At 37.0% G+C, this 27,134-nt stretch overlaps 1 protein-coding gene across 2 annotated transcripts in view; it reads left to right on the top strand.

Moving 5' to 3' along the window:
* The window catches only part of LOC123264925 (F-box/LRR-repeat protein 16), a 367,204-nt gene that overhangs the window by 92,270 nt on the left and 247,800 nt on the right, over positions 1-27,134 (top strand). For both annotated transcript variants that reach the window (XM_044728457.1, XR_006509449.1), the window contains exons 2-4: positions 25,213-25,604; positions 25,675-25,968; positions 26,629-26,920. In XM_044728457.1, coding sequence (XP_044584392.1) covers positions 25,213-25,604; positions 25,675-25,968; positions 26,629-26,920 — 978 coding nt within the window. The remainder of the gene's footprint in view (positions 1-25,212; positions 25,605-25,674; positions 25,969-26,628; positions 26,921-27,134) is intronic.

Raw genomic sequence — 27,134 nt, 5'->3', positions numbered from 1 at the left:
CAGCCAACCGTTTTTTTTTCCCACTTGATCGAATTTTTGAAAAAATTAAAGGAGCAAGAATTTCGCTCTGAAAATGTCATAATTTTTATCAAAAATGAAAAAAAATTTTTTTTTTCATTTTTCTCTCAATTCTGTATTAGTGACTTGAAAAATTTAAGGAAAAAAAAAAAAAAAAAAAAAAAGAAAATTTTTTTAATTTTTTTTCAATTGGCCCAAATCAAAAAAAATGTAGCGACTCACTTTCTCACCGATTTTACTCTTCCGCACTTTAATTTTCCTAGTCACAAATTAATTGAATAAATTAAAAGTTGATACCCCCAAGGCAAGTCGAATATTCGTTCTACGAATATTGGGACAATAATTTTTTCGTGCGAATTCCAACAGTGTCTAAAAAAAAAAACAGTTTTTCTTAAAACTAACCTGCTTTCTTGGTAATCGAGCCAATCAACAGTTTTTCTCAAAGCTACCGTATTTTTTAATTTTTAGAAAACAAATTAACTGAGTTTTTGCAAACTTTAGTTTTCTTTTTATTTTTTTTCATAATGCCTAGGCGGCATTTATCTGCGCCACAAGTCGCTCAGATAGTGACTCTAGTGGAAGAAGGGTACAATTACCGACAAGTCGGGGATCGTATGGACGTTAGTTCATCTGTCGTATCTCGCGCATACAATCGGTATTTGGAAACCGGTGGTTATCAACGACGAGTTGGCCAAGGTCGTCGTCGCGCAACAAATCCTCGTGATGACCGAGCGATCGTTCGGCGCGTTCGTCAAGAACCTTTCGTTCCTGCGAACGTTGTCGCCCGAAATTTTCCGAACCGTCGACAACAACGACAACAACAGCAACAACAACGACGATGACAACAACAACAACCGCGGAACATTTCAGTTCAAACGGTTCGAAATCGTCTCCGTGAGACTGGAGTGCGATCAAGAAGTGCCGCCCGAGTACCGATGTTATCACTCATACATCGCCGAAACCGTCTGGCTTAGGCTCGTCAACATGTTCATTGGACCGTAAGGCAATGGAACAATGTTTTGTTTTCTGATGAGTGTCGGGTATGCCTGTTTGGAAATGACCGAAGACTCCGAGTTTGGCGCCGTCAGGGAGAGCGTTTTTCACGTAACTTCACTCAACCGGTAGCTGCTTACAACGGAGGGTCGGTGAAGGTTTGGGGAGGAGTTTCGAGATTTTCACGAACTCCTTTGGTAATCGTCCACGAAAATCTAAACGCTACGCGTTACATTAATCAGATCTTGCGACCTGTTGTCTTGCCTCTACGGCAGCAAACTAGAGGTTTTATTTTTATGCAAGACAATGCCCGGCCTCACACAGCAAACGTCACCCGTCGGTTTTTCCAAAGACACGACATAACGTTGTTAAGGCATCCAGCGGTAAGCCCTGATCTTAACCCTATCGAGCACGTCTGGGATATCCTGAAGCGCCGATTGCGCCAGAATTATCCCAATTTACGAACGTTAGCAGCATTAGAGCGGGTGCTAATCGAAACTTGGCGACGGATTCCGCAGTCAATGATTCGAAACTGCATTTCGAATATGCCTGACAGATTGCGGGCTGTTATCAGGAGCAGAGGTGGCAATACGCGGTATTAGCACAACACACACACACATATCTTCGGAGAGTGAATTTAGAGTCACAAAATACTGTGGAAGTGATGAACCACAGGGTCTCAATCTCTGATAAAACCACACACATACACGTGCGCAAGCACAAAAGCGTAAATCCGCCGTGCAACCTCCACGTGGTACGCTTTGGGTAACGCTAATGCTGGCGGTAATTTTTTTTTTAATTTTTTGAAGTTTTTAGCCAATTAAAAAAAAATTAAAAAAATTTTTTTTTTTTTTTTTCTCAAAAATTTTCGATTTTTTTTTTTTTTTTTTTTTTCCTTAAATTTTTCAAGTCACTAATACAGAATTGAGAGAAAAATGAAAAAAAAAAATTTTTTTCATTTTTGATAAAAATTATGACATTTTCAGAGCGAAATTCTTGCTCCTTTAATTTTTTCAAAAATTCGATCAAGTGGGAAAAAAAAACGGTTGGCTGGATTGAATTGAAACTTCGTAGGGTTTTTGTGGGTATATTGAACAGTAAAAGGCACACTTAACGTTAGTGGTTTCCGCAATATTTTTGATTGGGCGCTTGATTTTCCAAAAAACGACAAAAAGCCCTTTTTTGGATGCTTTTTCAAATTCATGTAATGATTGAAAAAAAATTTTTTTTTCAAAATTCAATTGCCAATCCTAGTAGAAAATTTATTCAAGTTTTTAAAACCAACCTCAAAATTTCTATGCGATCATTGGTTGCTGAGATATTGGTAATCAAAGACAAAATGATCTTTTTCCATTCAATCATCGATATCTCAGCGAGAAATGCTCGTATCGAGATTTTAAAAAAACGAAATTAAAGCTGAATAAACAAGCTATCCGGTCCATATAGAGGTTGAGTCGAAAAAATTTTTTCCACGTCCGTAGATTAAAAAAAAAAACCAAAAAAATTTCGAAAATTTTTTTTTCGGTGGTTTTCTTATGATTACTCGAAAAATATTTTCAAAAAAAAATTTTCAAACTCAGATCCGAAAATTAAACACTTAGAGCTACAATTTGCTCTTTTTTTTTTTGCTGTACGACCATTTTTGTATAAGTTACAGCCTGTTGAAAATCCCCCAAAAATTTAGATTTTTTTTCTGCTCCCTTAATTTTTGTGAGAAGTGTAGATTAAATAACAATTCATTAGATAACAATTGTTCATAAGATAAGAAAATTTATTAGATAACAATTGTTCATAAGATAAGAATATTAATTAATAATATAACCCCCACCAATAACCCTGCCGAAATTCAAACACAACCTCTCCCCACCTCACATAAGGCCCAAAAGCGCCCTCCAAATTCACGCTCAGAGATGTCGGTAACAAATAATCACCCGTCGATATACCCGATAACGCTAGATAAGTTACCGACAGAGGGTACACAACTCGTCATAGTTCCGGGTGGTGGCCGCTAGGTGGCGCTCGGGGTTGGCCTCTAACCCCCCCCCTGTTTAACTACTGTCGCTCCAAATTTTTTTAAATTTCAAAAATCATCGAAAATCGAATTTTTTTTTTTTAATTTTTTTTCTCGTTACAGTATAATTTTATAGATGGAAAAAAAATAGGTTTCTGAAAGTTCCAGTTCAAAATTTAAATTTTGAAAGGTCGCTCATAATTTATTCTTAACTTCCCGCTAAAAAAATTGAAAATTTAAAAAAATCGGGAAGTTATTGTTTTCACCCCGTTTTTCAAAAATCGAGTTTTCATCAGATCTCGACGTTTTGAGGTCATAGGAAGCTTTCCTGATTATTTCCGCGATGATGTCACCGTGTCTGTATGTATGTATTGTGACGTTATTTTATCGACTGGGGTCTATTTAAAATGAACGTCACTAGCGCCAACGGATTTTTGTGATTCTAAGTCGATATTTCAAGGCCAAAATTTTATAGAAAATAATTGTGAGGATTAAAAATTAGAGTTTAGTGAGCAGAGTCTGAGTGTAGATGCCGAGTAACGAGGAGCTACAGTTTTAGTGTGAATTTAGAGAGTTACAGTTACAGTTGAGATTTTGAGGTTTTTGAGATTAGAGTCAGTTTTAGAGTCAAGTTTTTGAAAAATATTGAGGTTGCGTCATTTAAGGGTTTTATTGAGTTATTTTGAGTTTTGAGTTTTGAATTTTAAGTTTTGAGTTTTGAGGCTACAGAGTACGTGGGTAAATCAGCGTCACCGTGGAGCGGGACTATAAGTCACCCGGTTTCATTTGAAGCTAGACGCCAGTCTAACCCTTTGAGACTTCCAGGTGGAATGTCTAGGTCTGGTTGAGATGCCAGCGCTCTGATGTAAAGAAACATGACGAAAGCATATGGGATCAGTTTAAGTTACGTTTACGTTTACGTTTTTCGTTAAGTTTTAGTTAAAGTTTGTTACGTTTTTGCTATTTTGATTTTGAGTTTAAGTTACGGTTTTGATTTCGATCCCAGCCGTAGTCAGTTCCTGGAGAGCATCTACCAAAGGAATATCCGTACTCAGAGCTTTAGTTATTTGATTAAGGGATTGGAATATTTATGGGGATTAATTGCATATAGAAATTTTAGTTTGTGAGTGAGTCACGTTTAAAAATAGTTGAGTTTTAGATTTCGGTAGGAAGAGTTGAGTTTTAGACTTCGTAGAGGACAGTTGTGTTGTAGAGTTGCCTCTGATCACTTCCGGTAATCGGACGTGCATACGGTTGCAGCTACAGGTGAAGATTTTAGTCTTTTACGTTTTAGTTTGAGCTACAGAAATGACTACAGTTATGAAGTTTATTTGAAATATTATAAAAAGTTACTCAGCATCGACATTGTTTGTATCAGGTATGAGGTTATTTTATTTATTGTAATTTGAGCGTTAATAATTGAGTTTTTGTCTTGAGATATTGGATAGTCTCGTTTATGATAAATTTTGTATTTAGAGTTTCGTTGACAGATTTAGTTGAAATTTTTATTCGAGTCATTAAGATTTATTTATTTATTTGTGTAAGTAAGTAACTGTAACTTGACTAGAGCGTTGATGATTGTGAACTGTATCGTTCTATTAATTTTATAGTGATTTGAGATCAAGTTTGTTAAGTAAGTTTACGGTTTATTGAATAAATAAGGATTAATAATGTTTTAAGCATAAATTTTTGGTGTTGCGAATAGAATTATTACTTGTATGGGTCCTCTCTACCCGAACCACCCCCTCTCTCCATAAACCAGCACACTGAGCAACCCCGAGGTATTCCGTCGTCTTTCCAGTTTTGGGTTCTTTGACCTTTGTTTTACGTTAAGTTTCTGTGTTTTCGATTAAGTTTACGTTTTGGCTAGTTTTAATAATTTCTAGCGAATAAAAATTATCTAATTCCGTTTAAGTTTAAGTTTAAGTTTAGCTAGTTTAAGAATTCCTAGCAAATAAAAATTCTTTGACTTCCGTGTTCACTGGTTTGGTGATTCCAGTAATTAAAAATTACCTGGCGCCCTAATTTTATCGATACCAGAGATCCAGAATCGGAAAGAAGACGAAGTATAACCCAGATTTCATTTTTTGAATTATGTTTAGTCAAGTTCCCGTATACCCCCCATGAAAATTTGGTTATAGTATGTATGTATGTATGTGTGTGTGTGTGTGTGTGTGTGTGTGTGTGTGTGTGTGTGTGTGTGTATGTATGTAAATCTCTCATAACTGTTGAACGGATCATCTAATTCGATCGAAATAAGCGGCGTTCTGAAGAGTTCCTTTGCCCCGAAAATTCTGATAATTTAAACATTTTTGGATAAAAAATTTGAGTCGATCAATTTCAAAAACTAATCAGCTCTTAACGTCGAAAAACCACGTCGATTGCCACCAGTCTGGTCAGAATCGGTTGATTTGTTCAAGAGATATCGTTGTCGAAAAAAATTGAAAAAAATGTTTTTTTCAGAATTTCTATGAAATTTTTAGTCTGACCAGTTTACGCTTAGAATTTTTCAAAAAACTCAAAAAACTGCGTTGAATGCCGCAAACCGCGAGAAAATCAATTAATTCATTCAAAAGTGATCGCGGTTTGAAAATTCAAAAAATAGTGTTTTACAAAACTTCCATTAGCTTTTTAAGCTCGGAGAGTTCAAAAGCACAAAACAGCGATTTATTTGAGCTCCGAGAGCTCAAAATTACACAAAAATTATATTTTTGAGCTCGAAGAGCTTAAAAAATAAGTGAATTGTTGAGCACTTAGGTATAGAGGTAGCGGGAAGTTGCAGGGATGGCCTTTAGGGTCAACCGTTTTCCTAATTTTTTTTCTTTAATGAGTCATATCGCCGACTTTAACTGTTGGGAGGGTACGGTGGGGTTTTTTTGGTTTGTGAAAATCTCAACCTACGCGGAAAACGCCAAATCTCAACCAAGCTGGTTTATAGGACCAGCTTGGGATTCGAACCCACGCTTGGAAGTTGATTAAATAAAATTATTAAATTAAAAAAAATTATTTTTTCTATATTGTGCTTGGTTTTTAGTTGATCTCGTGATGTATTTTTATCGATTATTGTATAAATAAAAAAAAAAATATATGGAATTTTAATTTGAATAGTAAAAGGTCGCTCGAAAAAATCTAAACTAATGCACAAATAAATTGAAAAAAATTATGAGCGACCTTTCAAAATTTAAATTTTGAACGGAAATTTTCAGAAACTTATTTTTTTTTAGTCAATAAAATTATATCGTAACGAGAAAAAAAATTAAAAAAAAAAAATTATGATAACGGTTGACCCTAAAGGCCATCCGTCCAACTTCCCGCTACCTCCATACCTAAGTGCTCAAAAATTCACTCATTTTTTAAGTTCTTCGAGCTCAAAAATATAATTTTTGTGTAACTTTGAGCTCACCGAGCTCAAATAAATCGCTGTTCTGTGCTTTTGAGCTCTTCGGGCTCAAAAGTCTAATGGAAGTTTTATAGAACACTATTTTTTGAATTTTCAAACCGCGATCACTTTTGAATGAATGAATCGATTTTCTCGCGGTTTACGGCATTCGACGCATTTTTTTGAGTTCTTTGAAAAATTTCTAAGCGTAAACTGGCCAGACAAAAAATTCTATAGAAATTCTGAAAAAAAATTTTTTTTCAATTTTTTTTGACAACGATATCTCACGAATAAATTAACCGATTTTGACTGGGCTGGAGGCAATCAACGTGGTTTTTTGAGGTTAAAAGCTGATTAATTTTTGGAATTGATTGGTTCAGCCGTTAAAAAGATATTTCAAAAAATCGAACTTTTGGAAATTTTATTTTTAAGATTCCTCAAAATTGATTGACTCAAATTCTGTAAATTAGAATCAGAATTCTAAGGGCAAAGGAACTCTTCAGAACGCCGCTTATTTTGATCAAATCGGATGATCCGTTCAAAAGTTATGAGAGATTCACATACATACACACACACACACACACACACACACACACACAATGGTCGAAAAGAGTATGATACTACCAGAGGTGTACCCCAGGATTCCGTTTTGGGTCCACTTCTGTGGAATGTCATGTACGATGGCCTGCTGAGACTGACTCTTCCAAGAAGTGTCAAGCTTATTGCATATGCAGATGATGTAGCTGTCGTAATCGTTACTAAACACCTAGATGAGATAAACCACATGTTCGGTATCACCTTTGAGAAAGTTAACTGGTGGATGGACTCAATGAATCTACAACTGGCTAAACAGAAGACTGAGGCTGTGCTTATTACCAGCAGAAAAGTGAAAGAGACCATAAAGCTGAAAGTCGGAGAACACAAAATCACATCACAACCATATATCCGATATCTGGAAGTGATGCTTGATGCCCGACTCAACTTTAAGCAGCAAGTCGAACACGTGAGTGCAAAAGCATCAGCTTTTATTCCAGCAGTTATTCCAAAAAACCACTTTAAAGAAAATTTTTTTTTTATTTTTTTTGAGATTTTTCAAAATTTCTCAAAATCTATTGCTCCGAATTGGTTCAAATTCTCAGGAAATCTAAGTTTGAGGAAACTCTTTAGAACGCCGTTTAGTAGATTCTGATCGGTTTAGTCGTGCAAAAGTTATAAACGAGTCACACACACACACACACACACAGACACACGAACACACACACACACACACACACACACACACGCACGCACGCACGCACGCACGCATGCACACACACACCCTCGGGGCAGAAGAGATACTGCTACCGGGCGCGTCTCCCGGAGCGGATTGGAGAACGCTCGCTGTCCTTGGATGACACTGAGTCTCTTAGCTGACAAGGTACAGAGGGTAGGAGCCAAATAAAATACGCTTCCGTGGACAAAACTCCCCTTAATGCGTTGGTCACACTAACTGACCTAGCAAGAAGAAGATCGTTCTCTGTTGTAACCCACTGGGAGTGTCCGGAACCTGTGTCATAGTTTCCGACGATGCAGGCCTCGGCTGATGTGAGCTTGCTCTGCCGAGGTGTAAGTTACAGCAGTGGATCAGGAGCCAGCCACTTCCGGCCTTGATCAGGGAGTACGCAGTGAGTGCTAGAGATCGGAATCTTCACCGCTCCGAGCGAGTCTAGTCCATCCGTGTATTCCGGGACTGGCTAAGTGTCGACTAGGCCTCAGGGAACTGGGGTAGGAGTACTATCTCCAAGGGTACACCCGTTCCTAGTTATGACAACCCGCTCCACTCCGTACGATGCGCTGGTAAATCACAAAAGTATGAGTAATTTACAGGAAACAAACAAGAGTGGAAACGGGCTACATGCCCAACAAGCAGCGATTAACGCAAGTGCTGAAATGAAGAGTTCGCAAGCGCTCAAACGCCTTGAAAAGCTGATCAGTGAGTTGAATGATTTCGTCCAACCAAAGGTCAACATTCACAAAGAGATAAAGGCCAAGACGACTGGTGTAGCTAACGCCCATTTAATTAGTTATCCCCGCCAGATGTCTACAGGTGTCACTTTTGACCCAGTAAACAGCACGGAGTAGGGATGAGAACGAAGCCGGTCTCCTTTCTTTCTCACTCCCTACACAGTTGTCGGCCATCATTATTGTTTATGCATCAAGTGTAGTAGTAACGTTGACAATTATTATTTTGCTATCTCAGTGTAACTCTCATATTAACTTTTAATCATTCCTATTTTATCAATAATAATTAAATTATCAATTTTGAGTGTATTTTGCACGATTAGTTAATCAAGTGATTTTATAACCTCAAAAGTACTCAACACGTGACACGAGCTTCCAATAACAACGGATTTTGTGTTGTAAGTATACTTTTTTTATTTATATCGAAAATGTTGTTGATCTTATAAAAATGTAATTTTAATTTAATTTTATTAAAAAAATGTAATTGAACAATTAAGATTTTCATAGTTTCCAAAAAATCAATCATTATGAATCTTTATTTTGAAATGTCAATGGAAATATTGGTTGTATGAAAAAATTATAAGAGACAATGTTTTCATAAAATTTAATTTTTTACTTTTGTTTGAAAAATTTTTCCATAAAACTTATATTTTTGTTATAATTTCATAAATTAAAACTAATCATTTCAAAACTGCGGCAAAAATCCTGGCCCTCATTATTCTTTTAACATTTTTCATCATTAAATAATTTCATTAATTCTATTTATGTATGTTTTGTACAGTGAGCAATGCCAAGAAAACGCAAAGGGGCTGATTTGAGCCGCAGTACAAGTAAAGCTCGAAACTTGCGAAATAGCAGATCCGAAAGAACAGAAGAACAAATCCAGCAACAAAATACTGATGCACGTGTCAGAATGGCGCAATCGCATTAAGAAGAGCCAGAAGATACACGAGCTGAACGCAATGAAGTCAGAAGATTAGAACAACGACAATCACGCCGTTTCACAGTCAATAGACGAAGAACAAATGACCAACAACGACAACAGGTACATCGAGCATTTATATCTGATTCATTCCTGCGTCTAGCGTTCCAGTATGAGCCCGATATTGAATATTATGCTCATTCAAAAGTGGTAATTGGTGCTATGGACAAGGAATGTCCGCATTGTCATGCTCTGAAATTCAAAAATGAGCCAGCTGGGATGTGTTGCGCGTCAGGAAAAGTGCAACTACCTGAAATTGAAACACCACCTGAACCATTGAACGGCTTACTTATCGGCACGGATCCAGATTCTAACGTGTTCCTGAAGTCAATTCGAAGATTTAATTCATGCTTTCAAATGACATCGTTTGGAGCAACAGAAATAGTTCGAAATACTAATGCAAATGGTCAACAATTCAATTCTACATTCAAAATCAGAGGCCAAGTTTATCATAAAATGGGCTCACTGCTGCCAATGCCAAACGAACCACATAAATTCTTACAAATCTACTTTATGGGCGGCGAGGATTCCGGAAGCGCACTTGCCAATCGCGTGAATGCACGTTGTGATTATAATAACCTTGATTCACTTTATGCCAGGCGCATCGTCAGCGAGCTAGATGCTCTTTTGAACGAGCACAACGAGTTGTTGAAAATATTCAAATCACATATGCACCAATTACAAAAGCGATAATCACGCTATCGTCATTAATCCTGATAAAACACCAGCTGGAGAGCATATTCGTAGATTCAATGCACCCGTTGTTGATGATGTTGCTGGAATCATGGTTGGCGATTGTACAGTTGCACGAGAAATTGTGATTCGTAGAAGAAATAATAATCTTCAGTTCATTGCTGACACACATCGTTCATATGACGCTCTCCAATATCCGCTAATATTCTGGAAGGGACAAGACGGATATTGCATAAACATAAAACAACGAGATCCCGTATCAGGTACTTCATTGATTATTAATTTGATCATTAATCATTTTACAAAACAATTAAATTATTGAACGTAATAAATTTAAATTAATTTTTATGAACAAATATTACAGGAGCTGAAACAAACAAGAACGTTAGCTCAAAGGATTATTATGCGTACCGATTTATGATTAGACGTGGCCTGGACAACGTCATTTTACGATGTCGTGAGCTTTGTCAACAATTCATGGTCGACATGTACGCGAAGATTGAGAGCGAACGACTACGATACTTACGATATAATCAACAAAAGCTGCGCGCGGAAGAGTACATTCATTTGCGAGACGCTATCAACAACAACGCTGACTTCGCCGAAATTGGTAACCATGTCATTTTACCATCATCGTACGTAGGCAGTCATATGCAAGAATATATACAGGATGCTCTGACTTTCGTGCGCGAATATGGACGACCATGTTTATTTATCACGTTCACATGTAATCCAAAATGGCCAGAGATTACATCTTTGCTACTGCCTGGCCAAAATGCAATACATCGCCATGACATTACAGCACGTGTGTTCAGACAAAAGTTGAAGTCTTTAATAAGTTTCATTACTAAATCACATGTATTTGGTCCCACACGTTGCTGGATGTATTCGGTTGAGTGGCAAAAGCGAGGATTACCTCATGCACACATTTTGGTTTGGTTCATCGACAAAATCCGTCCTGAAGAAATCGATAGTATCATTTCTGCGGAAATTCCAGATCCATCCACTGACCAACTGCTGTTTGATATTGTTACAACAAACATGATTCATGGTCCATGTGGTACTCTTAATAGTTCATCGCCTTGCATGGCTGATGGAAAATGTACTAAAAATTTCCCTAAAGATTTTACCAATGATACGGTCACAAATGTCGACGGATACCCAATATATCGTCGAAGAAATCCTGAAAATGGCGGACAATCATTTATTAAAAATATCATCAACACAGACATTGATATTGACAATCGTTGGGTGGTGCCATATTCGCCTCTGTTGAGCAAGACATATAATGCTCATATTAATGTTGAGTTCTGCAGTTCTGTGAAGAGCATCAAATACATTTGCAAGTATGTCCATAAAGACAGTGATATGGCTGTGTTTAGAGTGGAAAATACTAATGTGAATGCTCCTCCAGTGAATAAAAACGATGAAATAACGCTCTACCAAATTGGTCGGTACATCAGCTCCAATGAAGCTGCTTGGCGTATCTTTGGTTTTCCAATTCATGAACGGGATCCAGCAGTTGTTCAATTAGCCATCCATCTTGAAAACGGTCAGCGTGTATTTTTCACGAACGAGACAGCGATTGATCGTGCAATAAATCCACCTAAAACTACACTCACTGCATTTTTTGAATTGTGTAATCGTGCGGATGATTGTGGTGCCTTTGTACGAACATTACTCTATTCACAAGTACCACGCTATTTCACATGGACTCAAACAAAAACATGGATGCCCCGCAAGCAAGGCTCACCAGTTGCTGCATGTCTCAGTTTATTTAAATCAAACGCCTTGGGGCGATTATTTACAGTCAATCCAAGACACACGGAGTGCTTTTATCTTCGACTGTTGTTGGTTAATGTTATTGGCCCATTATCATTTCAAGATATACGTAAAGTGAATGGGCAACAATATACAACGTATAAAGATGCATGCCTTGCACTCAGCTTGCTGGAAGACGACAACCAGTGGGAATGCATGCTTGCTGAAGCTGCATTGAACTGTACAGCAATACAAATTCGTCTACTATTCGCTATAGTGTTGACTACATGTTTCCCAGCCCGAGCACAGATATTATGAGAAAATCACAAAGATTCAATGACTGATGATATATTGCATCAACATCGTATACGGTGCCACGATCTAACCATAACATTCAGCGACGAAATGTACAATGAAGCATTGATTGCTATTGAGGATCTTTGCATTGTTATTGCCAATTTACCACTTAGTAATTTCGGTATGAATTCGCCAAATCGAACTGCATCTGATTTAATGAATATTGAAATGAATCGTGAACTGCAGTACAGTACTGTAGAAATGGCAGCGATTGTTGCCCGCAATGTCCCACTAATGAATGAGGAACAAAGAACCATTTATGATCGCATTATGCTCGCAGTTTCAGCTGGACAAGGTGGGTTCTTCTTTTTGGATTTACCGGGTGGAACTGGCAAAACATTCGTTATTTCGCTAATTCTTGCTGAAATACGATCAAATAATGGCATCGCATTGGCCGTTGCATCATCGGGCATTGCAGCAACTTTATTGGATGGAGGTAGAATAGCTCATTCAGTATTTAAGCTGTCACTAAATATTCAGAATAACCCTGACGCAGTATGCAACATTAAGAAACAATCGTCCATGGCCACTGTGCTGAAACGGTGTAAAATTATTATTTGGGATGAATGTACTATGACACACAAACATTCACTTGAGGCGTTGAACAGGACATTGAAAGATATTAAAAACAGTGATTAAAGATATTAAAAACAGTGACAAACTATTTGGCGGAACTCTGTTGGTCCTTTCAGGTGATTTCAGACAAACACTTCCAGTCATTCCACGTTCAACATACGCTGATGAGATCAACGCTTGCTTAAAATCATCTGCATTGTGGCGTAATGTTAAAAAATTACAGCTAAAAATAAATATGCGCGTTCAAATGCTTCAAGATCCATCCGCTGAAACATTTTCAAAACAACTCTTAGATATCGGTGATGGAAAAGTTGCTATAGATGAAACTGGATACGTAAAATTACCGACCGATTTCTGCACAATCGCTGATTCGCAAGATACTCTCATTGAACAAATATTTCCCGATGTACACACACAGTACATAAATCATGAGTGGCTTGCAGAAAGAGCGATTTTAGCGGCAAAAAATGTAGACGTTGACAATTTAAATCTGAAGATACAAATGTTGTTGCCAGGGAACTTGGTATCATATAAATCTATTGATACAGTTTGCGACGACAGCGAAGCAGTAAATTTTCCTACAGAGTTTTTGAACTCACTGGATTTGCCAGGCATGCCACCGCATAATTTACAATTAAAGGTTGGATCTCCAATTATCTTGCTTCGTAATTTGAACCCGCCCCGGCTGTGCAACGGTACGCGATTAGTCATTCAAAAATTAATGAAAAACGTGATCGAAGCCAGGATTTTAAATGGCAAGTTCAGAGGTGAAAATATACTCATACCACGGATTCCTATTATACCTACAGATGTGCCAATTCAATTAAAACGTATTCAGTTTCTGATTAGATTGGCATTTGCAATGACTATCAACAAATCCCAAGGTCAAACGATGTCTGTTTGTGGATTAGATTTGAGAACACCATGTTTTTCACACGGACAATTATACGTGGCATGCTCTCGAACGGGTAAATTATCCAGTTTGTTTGTGTTAGCTAAAGATGGACTAACAAAAAATATTGTTCACGCTATAGCATTAAGAGATTGATATTGTTTAATAGTGTCACTGTCGTAATTGTTTAATTAATAATATATAATTTTAAGGAATAAATTATAATAACTTAAAAATAATGTTTGCCTTTTGTTATTTTTATATTCCCTCATCGTTCACAGCGCTCCATGCTTATTTCACGCATATACCACATTCTTACATACATACAATATACACATTCTAACATACATACATACTTACAATAAGTAAGCTATTTTTTGTCTACACTAGAAGTTACTAGGAAATTATTTATATGGCAAAACAACGTTTGCCGGGTCAGCTAGTATATATATATATATATATATATATATATATATATATATATATATATAGCTTCAAACGTGTGCCTTCACTTCAAGTTTGTCAGGGTCCCTACCTTTGAGCATAAAGTATCGAACATAATTTTTGTCATATCAATTGCGGAAGTTGGGTTTGAGCGAACAATCAAGAATGTTAAATTACTATTTATTTTATTTAAAGGCACAAAAATTATATGTTGAAGTTGTTTACAAGATTAAACTGTCGCTAAGATTCTTTTTGAGATTTGTACTCCACCCAGCGGATGTTTGTCAAATTAAAAGATAATTCGACATACCTATTGCATATTTTAGCGTAGTCGTGCATAACTGTAGAGAAAGATAGAGAGAGAAAAGTTACTTTTCGATACTAGTACGATGTAAATTAACTAAACTATAGATTGCCAGAAATATTATTTTTTGCGCTCTCTGTTTGTTGCTCAAAAATCCAACTTTCGCGGTTGATATATCAAAAAATATATTTTGTAAACTGAGACGAGGGGATAATATATAGAAAATTACATGACTGTACTTAAGGAATTTGAGGCAAAAAAAATGTTTTAAGAATATTTCATTTTTTTAAACTATCGTCTAATATTTTAAAAATCTTAAAAAAATATATATTGTGGGTCAATATTAGAGTAATACGTGCAAAAAAAAAAAAAACTAAGGTGTACCATACGTTTTTGGCATAAAAAATTTTTTTCTTAAATATAATCGCATTATTACCCATGACCAATTTACCCGATTATCGAGAAAATTTTTCTAGGAATACTAATTAGTGATATCTTAAAATCCATAAACACTTTTTTTAATATTGTCAAGTAGAATCGGAGAAAAATGGATTTAAAAAAAAAAACTTTTTTTTTTACTAAAAATCGCGTGATATTTTAGAGTTGAAACTGGGCTGAGATGTTATCCACAGTATAAGGTATTTCAGAAAAAGTAATTATGAAGACGGTTGACCCTGAAGGCTATCCCTGCAACTTCCCGCTAATTCCATACCTGGACGCTTAAAATTGCACTTATGCCGTTTTTGAGCTCTTCGAGCTCAAAAATACAGTTTGTCTTGTTTTGAGCTCTCCAAGCTCAAAGAGTTAACTTTTCTATGCTTTCGAGCTCAAAAGTCTAATAGAAGTTTGATAAAACACTATTTTTTGAGTTTTCAAACTGCAATAACTTTTGAATGAATTAACCGATTTTCTTGCGGTTTGCAGCATTCGACGAAGTTTTTCAAGCCTCATGAAGAATTTTTAAGTTTGAATTGATCAAACAAGAAATTTCGGAGTAATTTCGAAAAAACACTTTTTTGGGTTTTTTTTCCTGCACGATATCTCTTGAACGAATCAACCGATTTTGACCGGATTAGCTCCAATCGACGTGGTTTTTCAAAATTAAGAGCTGATTAGTTTTTGGAATCGATCAGTAGAGCCGTTTGAAAGTTATTCCATAAACACCACTTCTGAAAAAAATTTTTTTCCTATTTTTTTTTATATTTCTCCAAATTTCTCAAAATACATCGGTCCGAATCGGTTTAAATTTTCAGGAAATCTAAGTTTGGCGAAGCCCTTTCGAATGGCACCAACCGCGATGAAATCGGTTCAACCGTTCAAAAGTATAAGAGGTATACATACTTACACACACACACACATTCGGGGCTGAGGAGAAACTGCTACCGGACGCGTCTCCCCGAGCGGATGGGAGGATGCTCGCTGTCCTTGGATGACACTTAATCTCTTAGTTGATGAGGTACAGCGGGTAGGAGCCAAGCAAAATAACCAAACAAAATAAGCTCCCGTGGACAAAACTCCCCTGTAATGGGTTGGTCACACTAACTGACCTAGCAAGACGATCGTTCTCTGCTGTGACCCACTGGGAGTGACCGGAACCTGTATCGTAGTTTCCGACGATTCAGGTCACGGCTGATATGAGCTTGCTGGAAAAGCTCTACTAGAAGCTTTTACTACACTAGATGTAGTCCAGCTCAACAGTGGTGATACGCCAACCTATACTAAAGGAGAAGCAAACTCTATTGTAGATCTCACTTTCGTCAGCAGCAGCCTCATCAGTGGGAAATACGACTGGAAGTTGATGGATGTCTACACAGCCAGCGACCACAAGGCGATTCTCTGGGAAATATCACATGCCCGGAATACCAGACGACCAATCAAGTCAATCAATACTATTGGATGGAAAGTGAAGTCTTTTGACACAAGCACATTGATAATAGCCCTGAATAGTGAACTGATTACTACTGGATCTGCAGAAGAAATGACCAAGGACCTGATGAAAAGAGTTGTCCAGGACTGTGATGCAAGTATGGTTCGGAAACGCAGCATAAGCCAACGCCCGGCAGTACACTGGTGGAACGACCACATCAGCGTTCTTCGGAAAGAGTGTCTAAAGAAAAGAAGAATATCCCAGCGTGGCTATCGAAGACCTAATTTTGCGGAGCTGGTCGCAGAGTACAAAAAAGCCCGTCGATCATTGAACAAAGCCATCAAAAATAGGAAGAGGCAATGCTGGAAAGAGCTCATCAACGAGGTTAACAAAAACCTGTGGGGTAGATCGTACAAGGTAGTCATGACTCACCTAAAAGTCAAACAAATGCCGGCACCCACATGCCCACAACTTCTGCAGAGAATCGTTACCGCACTGTTTCCGCAGCAACGCGAGCTTTTTTACCAGTTAGCTCAAGGCGAACTGGAGGACATTCCACCTGTCACGGAAGAAGAACTGACGGAGGTTTGCAACCGCGTAGGGAATAATAAAGCACTAGGATTAGACGGAATCCCTAATATTGCCTTAAAAACAGCTATAAAGGCAGCACCGGCATTATTCCTGGATGTTTACATCACCTGCCTCAAAGAAAGGATTTTTCCTAGAAAGTGGAAACAGCAACGGTTAGTGCTGCTTCCTAAAGGGAAAAAGCCACCGGATGAACCGTCATCTTACCGCCCACTTTGCATGCTAGATACAGCGAGTAAGATATTTGAACGCATAATTCACCAGAGAATTGAAGCAGTAGTCGACCCACTCCTGGCAGACAATCAGTATGGATTTCGGAAAGGACGATCAACCCTGGACACAATCAAACTGGTTGTTGATACGGCCAAGGAAACAATCGCAGGAACCAGATGGAAGGGTGAAACGAAGGAGTATTGCCTGGTGGCGACTCTAGACATCAGAAACGCCTTCAACTCCGCCAATTGGGAATGCATCATGCAGGCCCTCTAAGAAAAAAATGTACCAGAATACCTACTTAAGATCGTAGCAAGCTACTTTGAAAACAGGGTCCTGAAGTATGACACGAAGAACGGTCCGAGGGAGTATGATATTACTGGAGGTGTACCACAAGCTTCAGTTCTAGGCCCGCTCCTGTGGAATATTATGTATGACGGTCTATTAAGACTAACTCTGCCAAGAAACGTCAAACTCGTAGCATATGCAGATGACGTAGCTGTTCGATCTCACTTTTGAGCACGTTAACCGGTGGATAGACGTAGTGAACCTGCAACTGGCGCAACACAAGACTGAGGCAGTGCTTATTACCAGCAGAAAAGTGGTAGAGACCATTAAGCTGAAAGTCGGTGAACAAGAAATCACATCACAACCTTATATCCGATATTTGGGAGTGATGCTTGATGCCCGACTCAACTTCAAGCAGCAAGTAGAACATGTCAGTGCCAAAGCGTCAGTAGTGAGGGCTAGTCTCGCACGACTGATGCCGGACGTACCGTCTCATATCTCGGATTGATGTGTGGTTCAACCGGAGTCACGGTGAGATCAACTATTATTTAACGCAATGTTATCAGGACACGGATGTTACCGGAAGTATCTTCATCGCTTTAAGCACAATGATACCCCAGAGTGCCCGTTCTGTCCAGGGGTCAATGAAGATGTGGAGCATGTTTTCTTTGTGTCTCCACGTTTCAACCAACAGCGCGATGAGTTAGAGAAGATTCTGAAAAAGAGAACCCAACCAGAGTCAATAGTAGAAGCAATGTTGTCGTCAGAAGCTGCCTGGAACGCCACAAGCACTTTTGCTACAAAAGTGCTTACAGAGTTGCGATCCATTGAGAGGAAAAGAGCGAAAGACAGAATCTAGAAGGAAGAAGTAACATTTTAGCCACCAGAAGGAAGAGTGGCAGCTAATTCCTCCCCCCGTGAAGAAATGCCTTACGATGGTACCATTGGGGATCAGAGGATAGAAGAGAAAGGGGTTTAGGATTTAGTGGGTAGGGGCGTCAGCGTCGAGTTTGAGTATGACGCTTCGTCGAGTCGCCACATATCCAGGCCAAACAGCTATGACTAGAATCCGTAAAAAGGATTCCCCCCCCCCCTCCTAAGGGGGAAAAACACACACACACACACATACACACCCACCCACATACATACATACATACATACATAATACATAGATACATAGTGACACCCTCGCGGGGATAGTCAGGGAAGTTTGCTGTGACCTTTAAACGTCGAGATCTGATAAAAACTCAATTTTTGCAAAACGGGGTAAAACCAATAACTTCCCGATTTTTTTAGCGGGAAGTTAAAAATTAGCCTGATTCTAATAAGGGGATTTTACTCCCGCTTATCTGGTGAAGGCCTTTGTCCAAATCAAAAGGGGTCGATTCCAACTATTAGGCGATTTGACATCGAATGATTCCACTTTAGCTGATAACTTTTTGGCTACGAGGAAGTTGTAACGGGTTTTTATTCCGCTTAATTGGCCCCTCAAATTAAATTAAATAAAACAATAGCTAAACAAAATTGAAAGTTAATATTCATAAACAAAAGGGCGCCACCAGGATTTTTCTCACGGTTCCTGGAACCGGTTCCAGAGCCGAGAGCTTATCTTACAGGGTAGAGAGAGTGTAGGAAGGTGCTGTGAAAGAAATAAATTTTTATTTAACAATGGATCCAAAAATTTATTAACAAAACAATTTAACAACTTTAATCACACACTCACGCACACTATAATTAACTTAAAACTATAATATTAGTTCTTACTAACTTTTTACAGTTAGAGTTACTCTGCACTAGGAACGCACTGTGTGACAGAGTTCGTCTGGCCTGACGAGCGGCTAACCCAATGTAACAATACCAAACTTGACTAACTAACTAAACGTATTAGTGACCCCGCACGGAGAACGAAATGCACGAGGATCGTCTTTATCACACAACAAACAGAAGCCTCAGCCTAGTGCACGCAACGTAAACTGAGACTGCCTGCAGCTCACACACATACCCTGTAAATTTTCACACACATAACCCACACATCTCCACACATACCCCAAATTTACTTTACTTTTATTTATAAAATTTATTAACGAAAATTAATTCCAGAAAATTATTACATTGAATTTCTACTTAATTATTTCAGTCATCAGCTAGCAATTAAATTATAAAAATTATTTGCACGACTAATAACACCGGCACACAAAAAAAAAAAAGTTGTCTGTACTTGGGACGCGCCACATATATTCCCATGTAATTTGACCCGCTGAACCCGAATTTGAGGTCCGTTTGGCCCCTACACCCTAGGATTTTGAGAAAACTGTAAAAAACCGAAAAAAAACGGGAAAATTGGGGGTTTTGGTGATTGAAAAATTTTTTTAGATTCTAACTATGCATGATTTTCATGTATTTCGATCTGCTTTATACTTATCTGAAGTGTACTCAGACCAGCAGCCATTAAAAGTCTAAGTAAATCCCGAAAAACCCATGAAAATTGCGAAAAAAAACAAAAAATTCCCAATATTGTGATAAAAAAAAATGTATTGAGCTAAATATATGATGATTTTCATGTAGGTTTATCGACGACATATAAATCTCCAACTTTTATAACTCAGACGTCTCGAAAACATCAAACAAATGTGCAAAAACCGCCAAAACTGGAAAAAAATCAAATGTAATATAATAAAAAATCGAGTTATTATTCAAAATAAATAAAAAAAAATCATATCATTCGATCTGTGGTGCATAAAAAAGTATTTCGTCCTAAGACTTAAAAAAATTAATTTTTTCGGAAAATATCATCAAAACCCTTTGGATTTGAATTTTAATTCGTTCTCCGCTTATATCTCACCCTTTTATCTTCAAACGTCCTGCATAAAGGGTTTCTCTTTCGTTTCCTCTCTTCTTCGGGTAAATCTCTCTTCAGAGTCCAACAATGATCTGCCATCATATTTACATCCCACGTTCCTTGATATCGTTTTTCCATCACACTAATGTCTTGATGGAATCTCTCACCTTGCTCTTCACTAAAATCACCAAGATTTTCAGGAAAGTGTGAAAGATGAGAATGTAAATAGTGCAATTTTGTATTCATTAAGCAACCTAAAGTATTATAGTTGTATAACAACTCGTCAACTAAAGTTGCGTAGTTATCAATTTCAGTATTCCCTAAAAATTGCTGTGATACTTCCTTAAAACTTCCCCAAGCTGCTCTCTCAATCTCGTTCATCTCATATTCAAGATTAGCATCCTGGAATAGAGTCCGAATTTGGGGTCCATCAAAAATTCCTTCTTTTAATTTAGCGTCACTTATAGCTGGAAATTTTTCGCCCAAGTACTTAAAACAGTTTCCATCTTTATCCAGAGCTTTGACAAATTGCTTCATAAGGCCAAGCTTGATATGAAGTGGGGGCAGCAAGTACTTGGAAGGATCAATTAGAGATTGTCGCGTAACATTGTGAGAACCAGGATTCAAATTTGTTCTTGTTGGCCATTCTTTTTAATGTAATGATTCTTTCGGTCTCGGCTATCCCACAAACATAAGAAGCAGGGGTACTTTGTGAACCCTGATTGTTGGCCTAGCAATATTGTTGCAATTTTCAGATCACCACAAACCTTCCATTGATGTTCTGAATAGTTTATTTTATCTAATACAACCTGTAAATTGTCATAAGTCTCCTTTAGTTTAGTCGAATGAGCTACTGGAATCGGTGCCAATAAGTTTCCATTATGAAGAAGCACAGCTTTAAGACTTCGCCTAGAGGAGTCAATAAAAAGCCTCCATTCTTCGTCTTTGTAAGTGTTTGGCTTCAACTCATCGATCAGTCCTTTTACATCTGAACAGTACACAAATGAATTTTCGCTGTCTTTTGTAAAATACTTCCGGAACTCTTTTTCCCTATCACGATAAAAATAAGCTGTTGTATTTTTAGCTAATAAATTTTTTCCTTAAAGCTGAGGCTAAATGTTCAGCTTTTACCTTAGATAGTCCTAAGTCTCGTACAAGGTCATTCAATTCAAGTTGATCGAAGACTTCAGGGTCTTTACTTCTAGGAACACCACTCGGGATGTATTCTTCATCCTCAGAATGGATCTCTTCGGGTTCAGGATCGATTTCTTCAAAGTTATCTTCAACTTCCATCTCTTCATGTTCATTCACTGGTTCAGGAGCTGCAGGTTCTTCGACATTCAAAACCTTGTCTGCTGGCCCAACTGATGCTACGGTGGCATGTTGAATTTTATGTTTGGTTGTCGAAGAAAAACCTGAAACGTCCGTCGTGGAAAAAGAGCAGTTTTTGACTCGTTGGTGCAGACCAAATCACAGGTTTTGAAAATTTCAAGCACTGTTTACTTTTCGTCTGCTCCCAACGAGTAAGCATCGTGTGACACCGATTGCAAAGTGAATGTGGTACCCAAGTTGCTTCCCAGTTCGTAATCTGGATACCGAAGCAGGTTTCGTAGACATTTTTCAATTTGTTTGAAAAAGATCTACGACTTTTCGTTACTTCAAATTCTCCACATATGTAACAGAAGCAATTGGAGTTTTTGTTACATATGTGAGAGACACTTCTTGTCATATTAAACGCTTCAGAAGCCAAGTCACCCACTAATGAAGAGCTGCAGTCACTTGATGACGACGCCTGCGAGCCTGCTTTCTCACTCTGACCAGACGCCGATACTGGGATTCCGGGTCCCTGCATCGTAAAACACTTATTACTTGTGCCTGCCATGACGGCATTCAAGCCGTTAACCCAGGGACTATGCCAGACGGTCCTGTTGCCCGCCGTCACCACGTGGAGGTGCCCTGGTTACAGGCACAAGCATTTAAGCAAGAAATCGATTCTGAGCCCAAAAAGTTCCTAGAAGTGAAAACCCTGAAACATCAGCTTAAAGAAAAAAAATTTATTAACTAAAAATACAACAGCTTATTTTTATCGTGATAGGGAAAAAAATCTGATAACATTTTTAAAACGGCGAAAATTCATTAGTGGACTGTTCAGATGTAAGAAGTTTGATTGATGAGTTAAAGCCGAACACTTTCAGGACGAGGAGTGAAAGTTTTTCATTGCTTTGTCTAAGCGAAGTCTCAAAGCACCGACTCCAGTAGCTCATTTGACCAAAAATCATTGAAAAGTTTGTGGTGATCTGAAAATTGCTACACTAGTTAAGCCAACAATCTGGTTCACAATATATCCCTTCTTGTATGTTTGTAGGATAGTCACGATCGGAAAATTCCCTACAGTAGAAAAGAACGGCCAACAAGAAAGAATTTGAATCATGGTTCTCACAACGTTATGCGAGAATCTCTCATTAATCCTTACAAGTACTTGCTGCCACCACTTTATATCAAGCTTGACCTTATGAAGCATTTTGTCAAAGCTCTCGATAAAAATGGCAACTGTGTTAAGTACTTGGACGAAAAATTTCCAGCTATAAGTGACAATAAATTGAAAGAAGGAATTTTTTATGTACCCCAAATTCGGACTCAATTCCAGGATGCTAATCTTGAGTATGAGATGCACAAGATTGAGAGAGCAGCTTGGGGAAGTTTTAAGGAAGTATCTCGAAATTTTTTAGGGAATGTGAATACAAAATTGCACTATTTACAATCTCATCTTTCACACTTTCCTGAAAATCTTGGTAATTTCAGTGAAGAAAGAGAAGAAACATTCCATCAAAACATGAGTGGATGTCAATATGATGGTAGATCATTGTTGGACTCTGAAGAGAGATTTACCCGAAGAAGAGAGGAAACGAAAGAGAAACCCTTTATGCAGGACGTTTGAAGATAAAAGGGTGAGATATAAGCGGAGAACGAATTAAAATTCAAATCCAAAGGGTTTTGATGATATTTTCCGAAAAAATTAATTTTTTTTAAGTCTTAAGACGAAATACTTTTTTTTTATGCACCACAGATCGAATGATATGATTTTTTATTTATTTTGAATAATAACTTGATTTTTATTATATTACATTTGATTTTTTCCAATTTTCGGGGTTTTTGCACATTTGTTTGATGTTTTCGAGACGTCTGAGTTATAAAAGTTGGAGATTTATATGTCGTCGATAAACCTACATGAAAATCATCATATATTTAGCTCAATACATTTTTTTTATCACAATATTGGGAATTTTTTGTTTTTTTTCGCAATTTTCATGGGTTTTTCGGGATTTACTTAGACTTTTAATGGCTGCTGGTCTGAGTACACTTCAGATAAGTATAAAGCAGATCGAAATACATGAAAATCATGCATAGTTAGAATCTAAAAAAATTTTTCAATCACCAAAACCCCCAATTTTCCCGTTTTTTTTCGGTTTTTTACAGTTTTCTCAAAATCCTAGGGTGTAGGGGCCAAACGGACCTCAAATTCGGGTTCAGCGGGTCAAATTACATGGGAATATATGTGGCGCGTCCCAAGTACAGACAACTTTTTTTTTTTTGTGTGCCGGTGTAATTTAATTCCCAAAATCTAAACTAAAATCCGACGCATAAATTTCTTCAAAATCAATCACGAATTCAACACTCAACATTAAATAAATTCTAAAGAATATTCGACGTATAAATTCATTCCCAAAAAATTCAAACGAAAATTGGCCGCACGAATTTATACAAAGACAATCATAAATTTAATACTCAACATTAAATAAATTCTTAAGAATATTCGATATAAATTTAACTAAATATTCCTGGACTTGACATCCACGCTGGTAAATAAATTCTAAGAATTTTATCAAAATGATGAAATTAAATTATTAAAAAAAACCAAGAACTTAAGTTAAAAATATGAAAATAACCACGTGGAATTTTCCGGTTATTATTTAATAAATAATTATTAAATAATTTATCTCAATATAAAAATAAATTAGCGAAAAATTATCCACGGGTAAATCAGTCTCAATTGCGTTGAAATTTCAGTAAATAAATTCTTAATAATTAATATTATATAAATAATTAATAACCTTGCAATAAATAATATTAATAATAATAATTCAATTATTCATAATAAATTATCGAGTAATATATTCGACAAAAATTTGCGCGCTCAAAATGGACGCCAATATTCGTTAGTGCGTAGTAGATTTTGACCTTGGGTACGAATTAACTGCGTTGTACGATTCAACCGACGCTTGACTAGTCCGTGAGAAGACAATGGAAATTTCTCGAAGATTTTATTATTTGGTTTTTATTTTATTAAATAAAATATATGCAACTAAAACCGATTTTTCAAATGTTCAAAAATTGTTAACAATTAATCGAGTAAATTATTTTTATAAACCAAATTCTCACGACAATTTACACCACAAGGTCTCTGAGTAGTCCTCGGGTAAAAATCCCCTTGAGGGACACTCAACTCCAACTAACGAATATAAATCAATTGCAATTAACTATTGAATTATTATTAAATAATAAATGATGAATAATTAATCAGAGAAGAAGTAAATCAAGTATAAACCCCGCGGTATACTCCTGGCCCACAGAGTAATTATTGATACCTTGTTGAATATACGACGATCTATTTGACTACTTCAAGTCGAAGTCCTCGATGTTATTGGCTTCTGTCGATAGGTAACTACTTCGGGGATCGGTCCCTCTTGACTTCTGTGGCACACTGTCTGGCGGTTACACTACTTCTCCCTGACATAATGCATGTCTCACCTATATAATAACCCCAAACTACCCCCTCCTACTCCCTCTTTAGGTCCGAAGATCGAGACGCGCCAGTGCTGCGTCGTAAAATTATCGATATCTGGTGATATATCGACTCAGGGTAATTTTACCCTGTTACAAAGTTTTTAATTCTCTTATGAAAACTCATAAATTTTGTCTAACTATTGCATTGATTGAAATTGCAGGAGGTGGAAAAACGAGTGTAATGGAACGTGTGACGAACGTATTTTGTGGTGGTGGTGGTGGTGGCGGAGGTGGTGGCGGAGGTGGTGTTACTTATATGAGTATTCAAAACACTAATGCTAATCAAATTCCGGAGAAGCCAAGCAGAAGTATACCCATGTCACTCAGTAATTCCGTCAATGTTGTCAACAGTAAAAGTTCAAGCAATACCAACACTGCTGTGAGAACAAAAATAGGACGAGGAAAAATACGGATGCGAAATATATCATTTGCCAGCTGTGGTACTCCTGGCTATATACCACCTATATCATGGGAACAGTTAATGCTGGATGAACATTTTTTAAGCCGATTTTTTTTATATTTTAACGCCAGCGAAAGAAAGATTTTAGCTCAAGTACAGTATACCTATAATTTTATCTATGTGTAACTTTTTGAAACGAATAAATCATAATTTTTCAATCTAGGTTTGCACTCGATGGCGAGATGTATTGTATGCAAGGCCTCGGTTTTGGGCTGGATTAGTACCAGTGGTTAGATGTCGGGAAATCAGGGGAATGGCTTCAGGATCACGAACAAAATTGTATGCATCTCTAGTTAGAAGAGGTTTTCATTCACTCGTTCTTTTGGGTGCAGCTGATGAAGATATACCTGAATTAACACATGGGTTTCCAATGGCACAACGTCACATTCATTCATTATCATTACGGTGTTGCTCTGTTACTGATCGAGGCCTTGAAACTCTTTTAGATCATCTTCAGGTAATAAGGCTGATTATATTATGAACGACTCTTTGAAACTAATTATTAGAGTATAGAATTAAAGTTTTTCCTTTTTCTCATAGTATTTAGTAATTAAGTTATTATCTAGAAATAAAACATCTTGATTCTAATTTTGAGCTCAATTACTAATACATGTAGAATTAAACAAAATTATAAATCTAAAATATTTATCAAATCTTTAAAAAATTAAACAGCTATCAAAAAGTACTAATACAACCTCTTAATAGTTATGACTCATAGCAGTTTCCACATCTACTGTACAATCTATTCATTACAGCAATTTAGATCGCTATGAGAATAATATTTCTTTACCATGCTAAAGGTGATTAACATAATCAATCAGTATTGCTCAATACATTTTGCATTTTGTTACAATAACAATGGATATACTTTGAAAAAGCATGGATGAAAATACTTCTTCAACTTATTATGAAAATACTACTAGAACTTTAAGTGTATTGTTATGTCTGTTTAATAAAAAAAAAGTATTGATCAGAAAATATATCAGATTAGGTTATCCTTAAAAAATAAACATAGCTTTATTTCGCAACTATACTTTATCCTATCGTTACTATCAATTTTTAGAATTTGTTTAAATTTTTATTATTGTTATTTAATGGTGTTTTATGTTTGGTACAGGCACTCTTCGAACTGGAACTAGCGGGTTGTAATGAAGTCACAGAAGCTGGACTGTGGGCTTGCTTAACACCAAGAATTGTATCATTATCGTTATCTGATTGCATAAATGTTGCTGACGAAGCAGTTGGTGCTGTGGCACAACTATTACCAAGTCTTTATGAATTTTCTCTTCAAGCTTATCATGTTACCGATGCAGCACTCGGTTATTTCAGCGCCAAACAAAGTAGTTCACTAAGTATTTTACGATTACAATCATGCTGGGAACTTACCAATCATGGAGTTGTTAATATTGGTATGTATTAATTAAATAAGCTTATAAGCCATTCCATGTCAAATTGAAAAGTAGTAAAGATCGACTCTTATATAATACTCTTGTATAATTTGAATAAACTGTGATTGACAGTTTTCTTTTACTAAAAGACAAAGTCCTACCGAAAAGAAAATAAAAAAATAGAAAAATTATCTTTACAAGTTGTGTGAAATTGTAAATGTTACTGCTTTTCATG

This window comes from Cotesia glomerata, linkage group LG5 (assembly GCF_020080835.1).
Source record: "Cotesia glomerata isolate CgM1 linkage group LG5, MPM_Cglom_v2.3, whole genome shotgun sequence".
Classification (NCBI taxonomy): domain Eukaryota; kingdom Metazoa; phylum Arthropoda; class Insecta; order Hymenoptera; family Braconidae; genus Cotesia; species Cotesia glomerata.
Note: the sequence above shows the minus strand (reverse complement) of the source record. Positions and strands in the feature narration are given on the sequence as shown.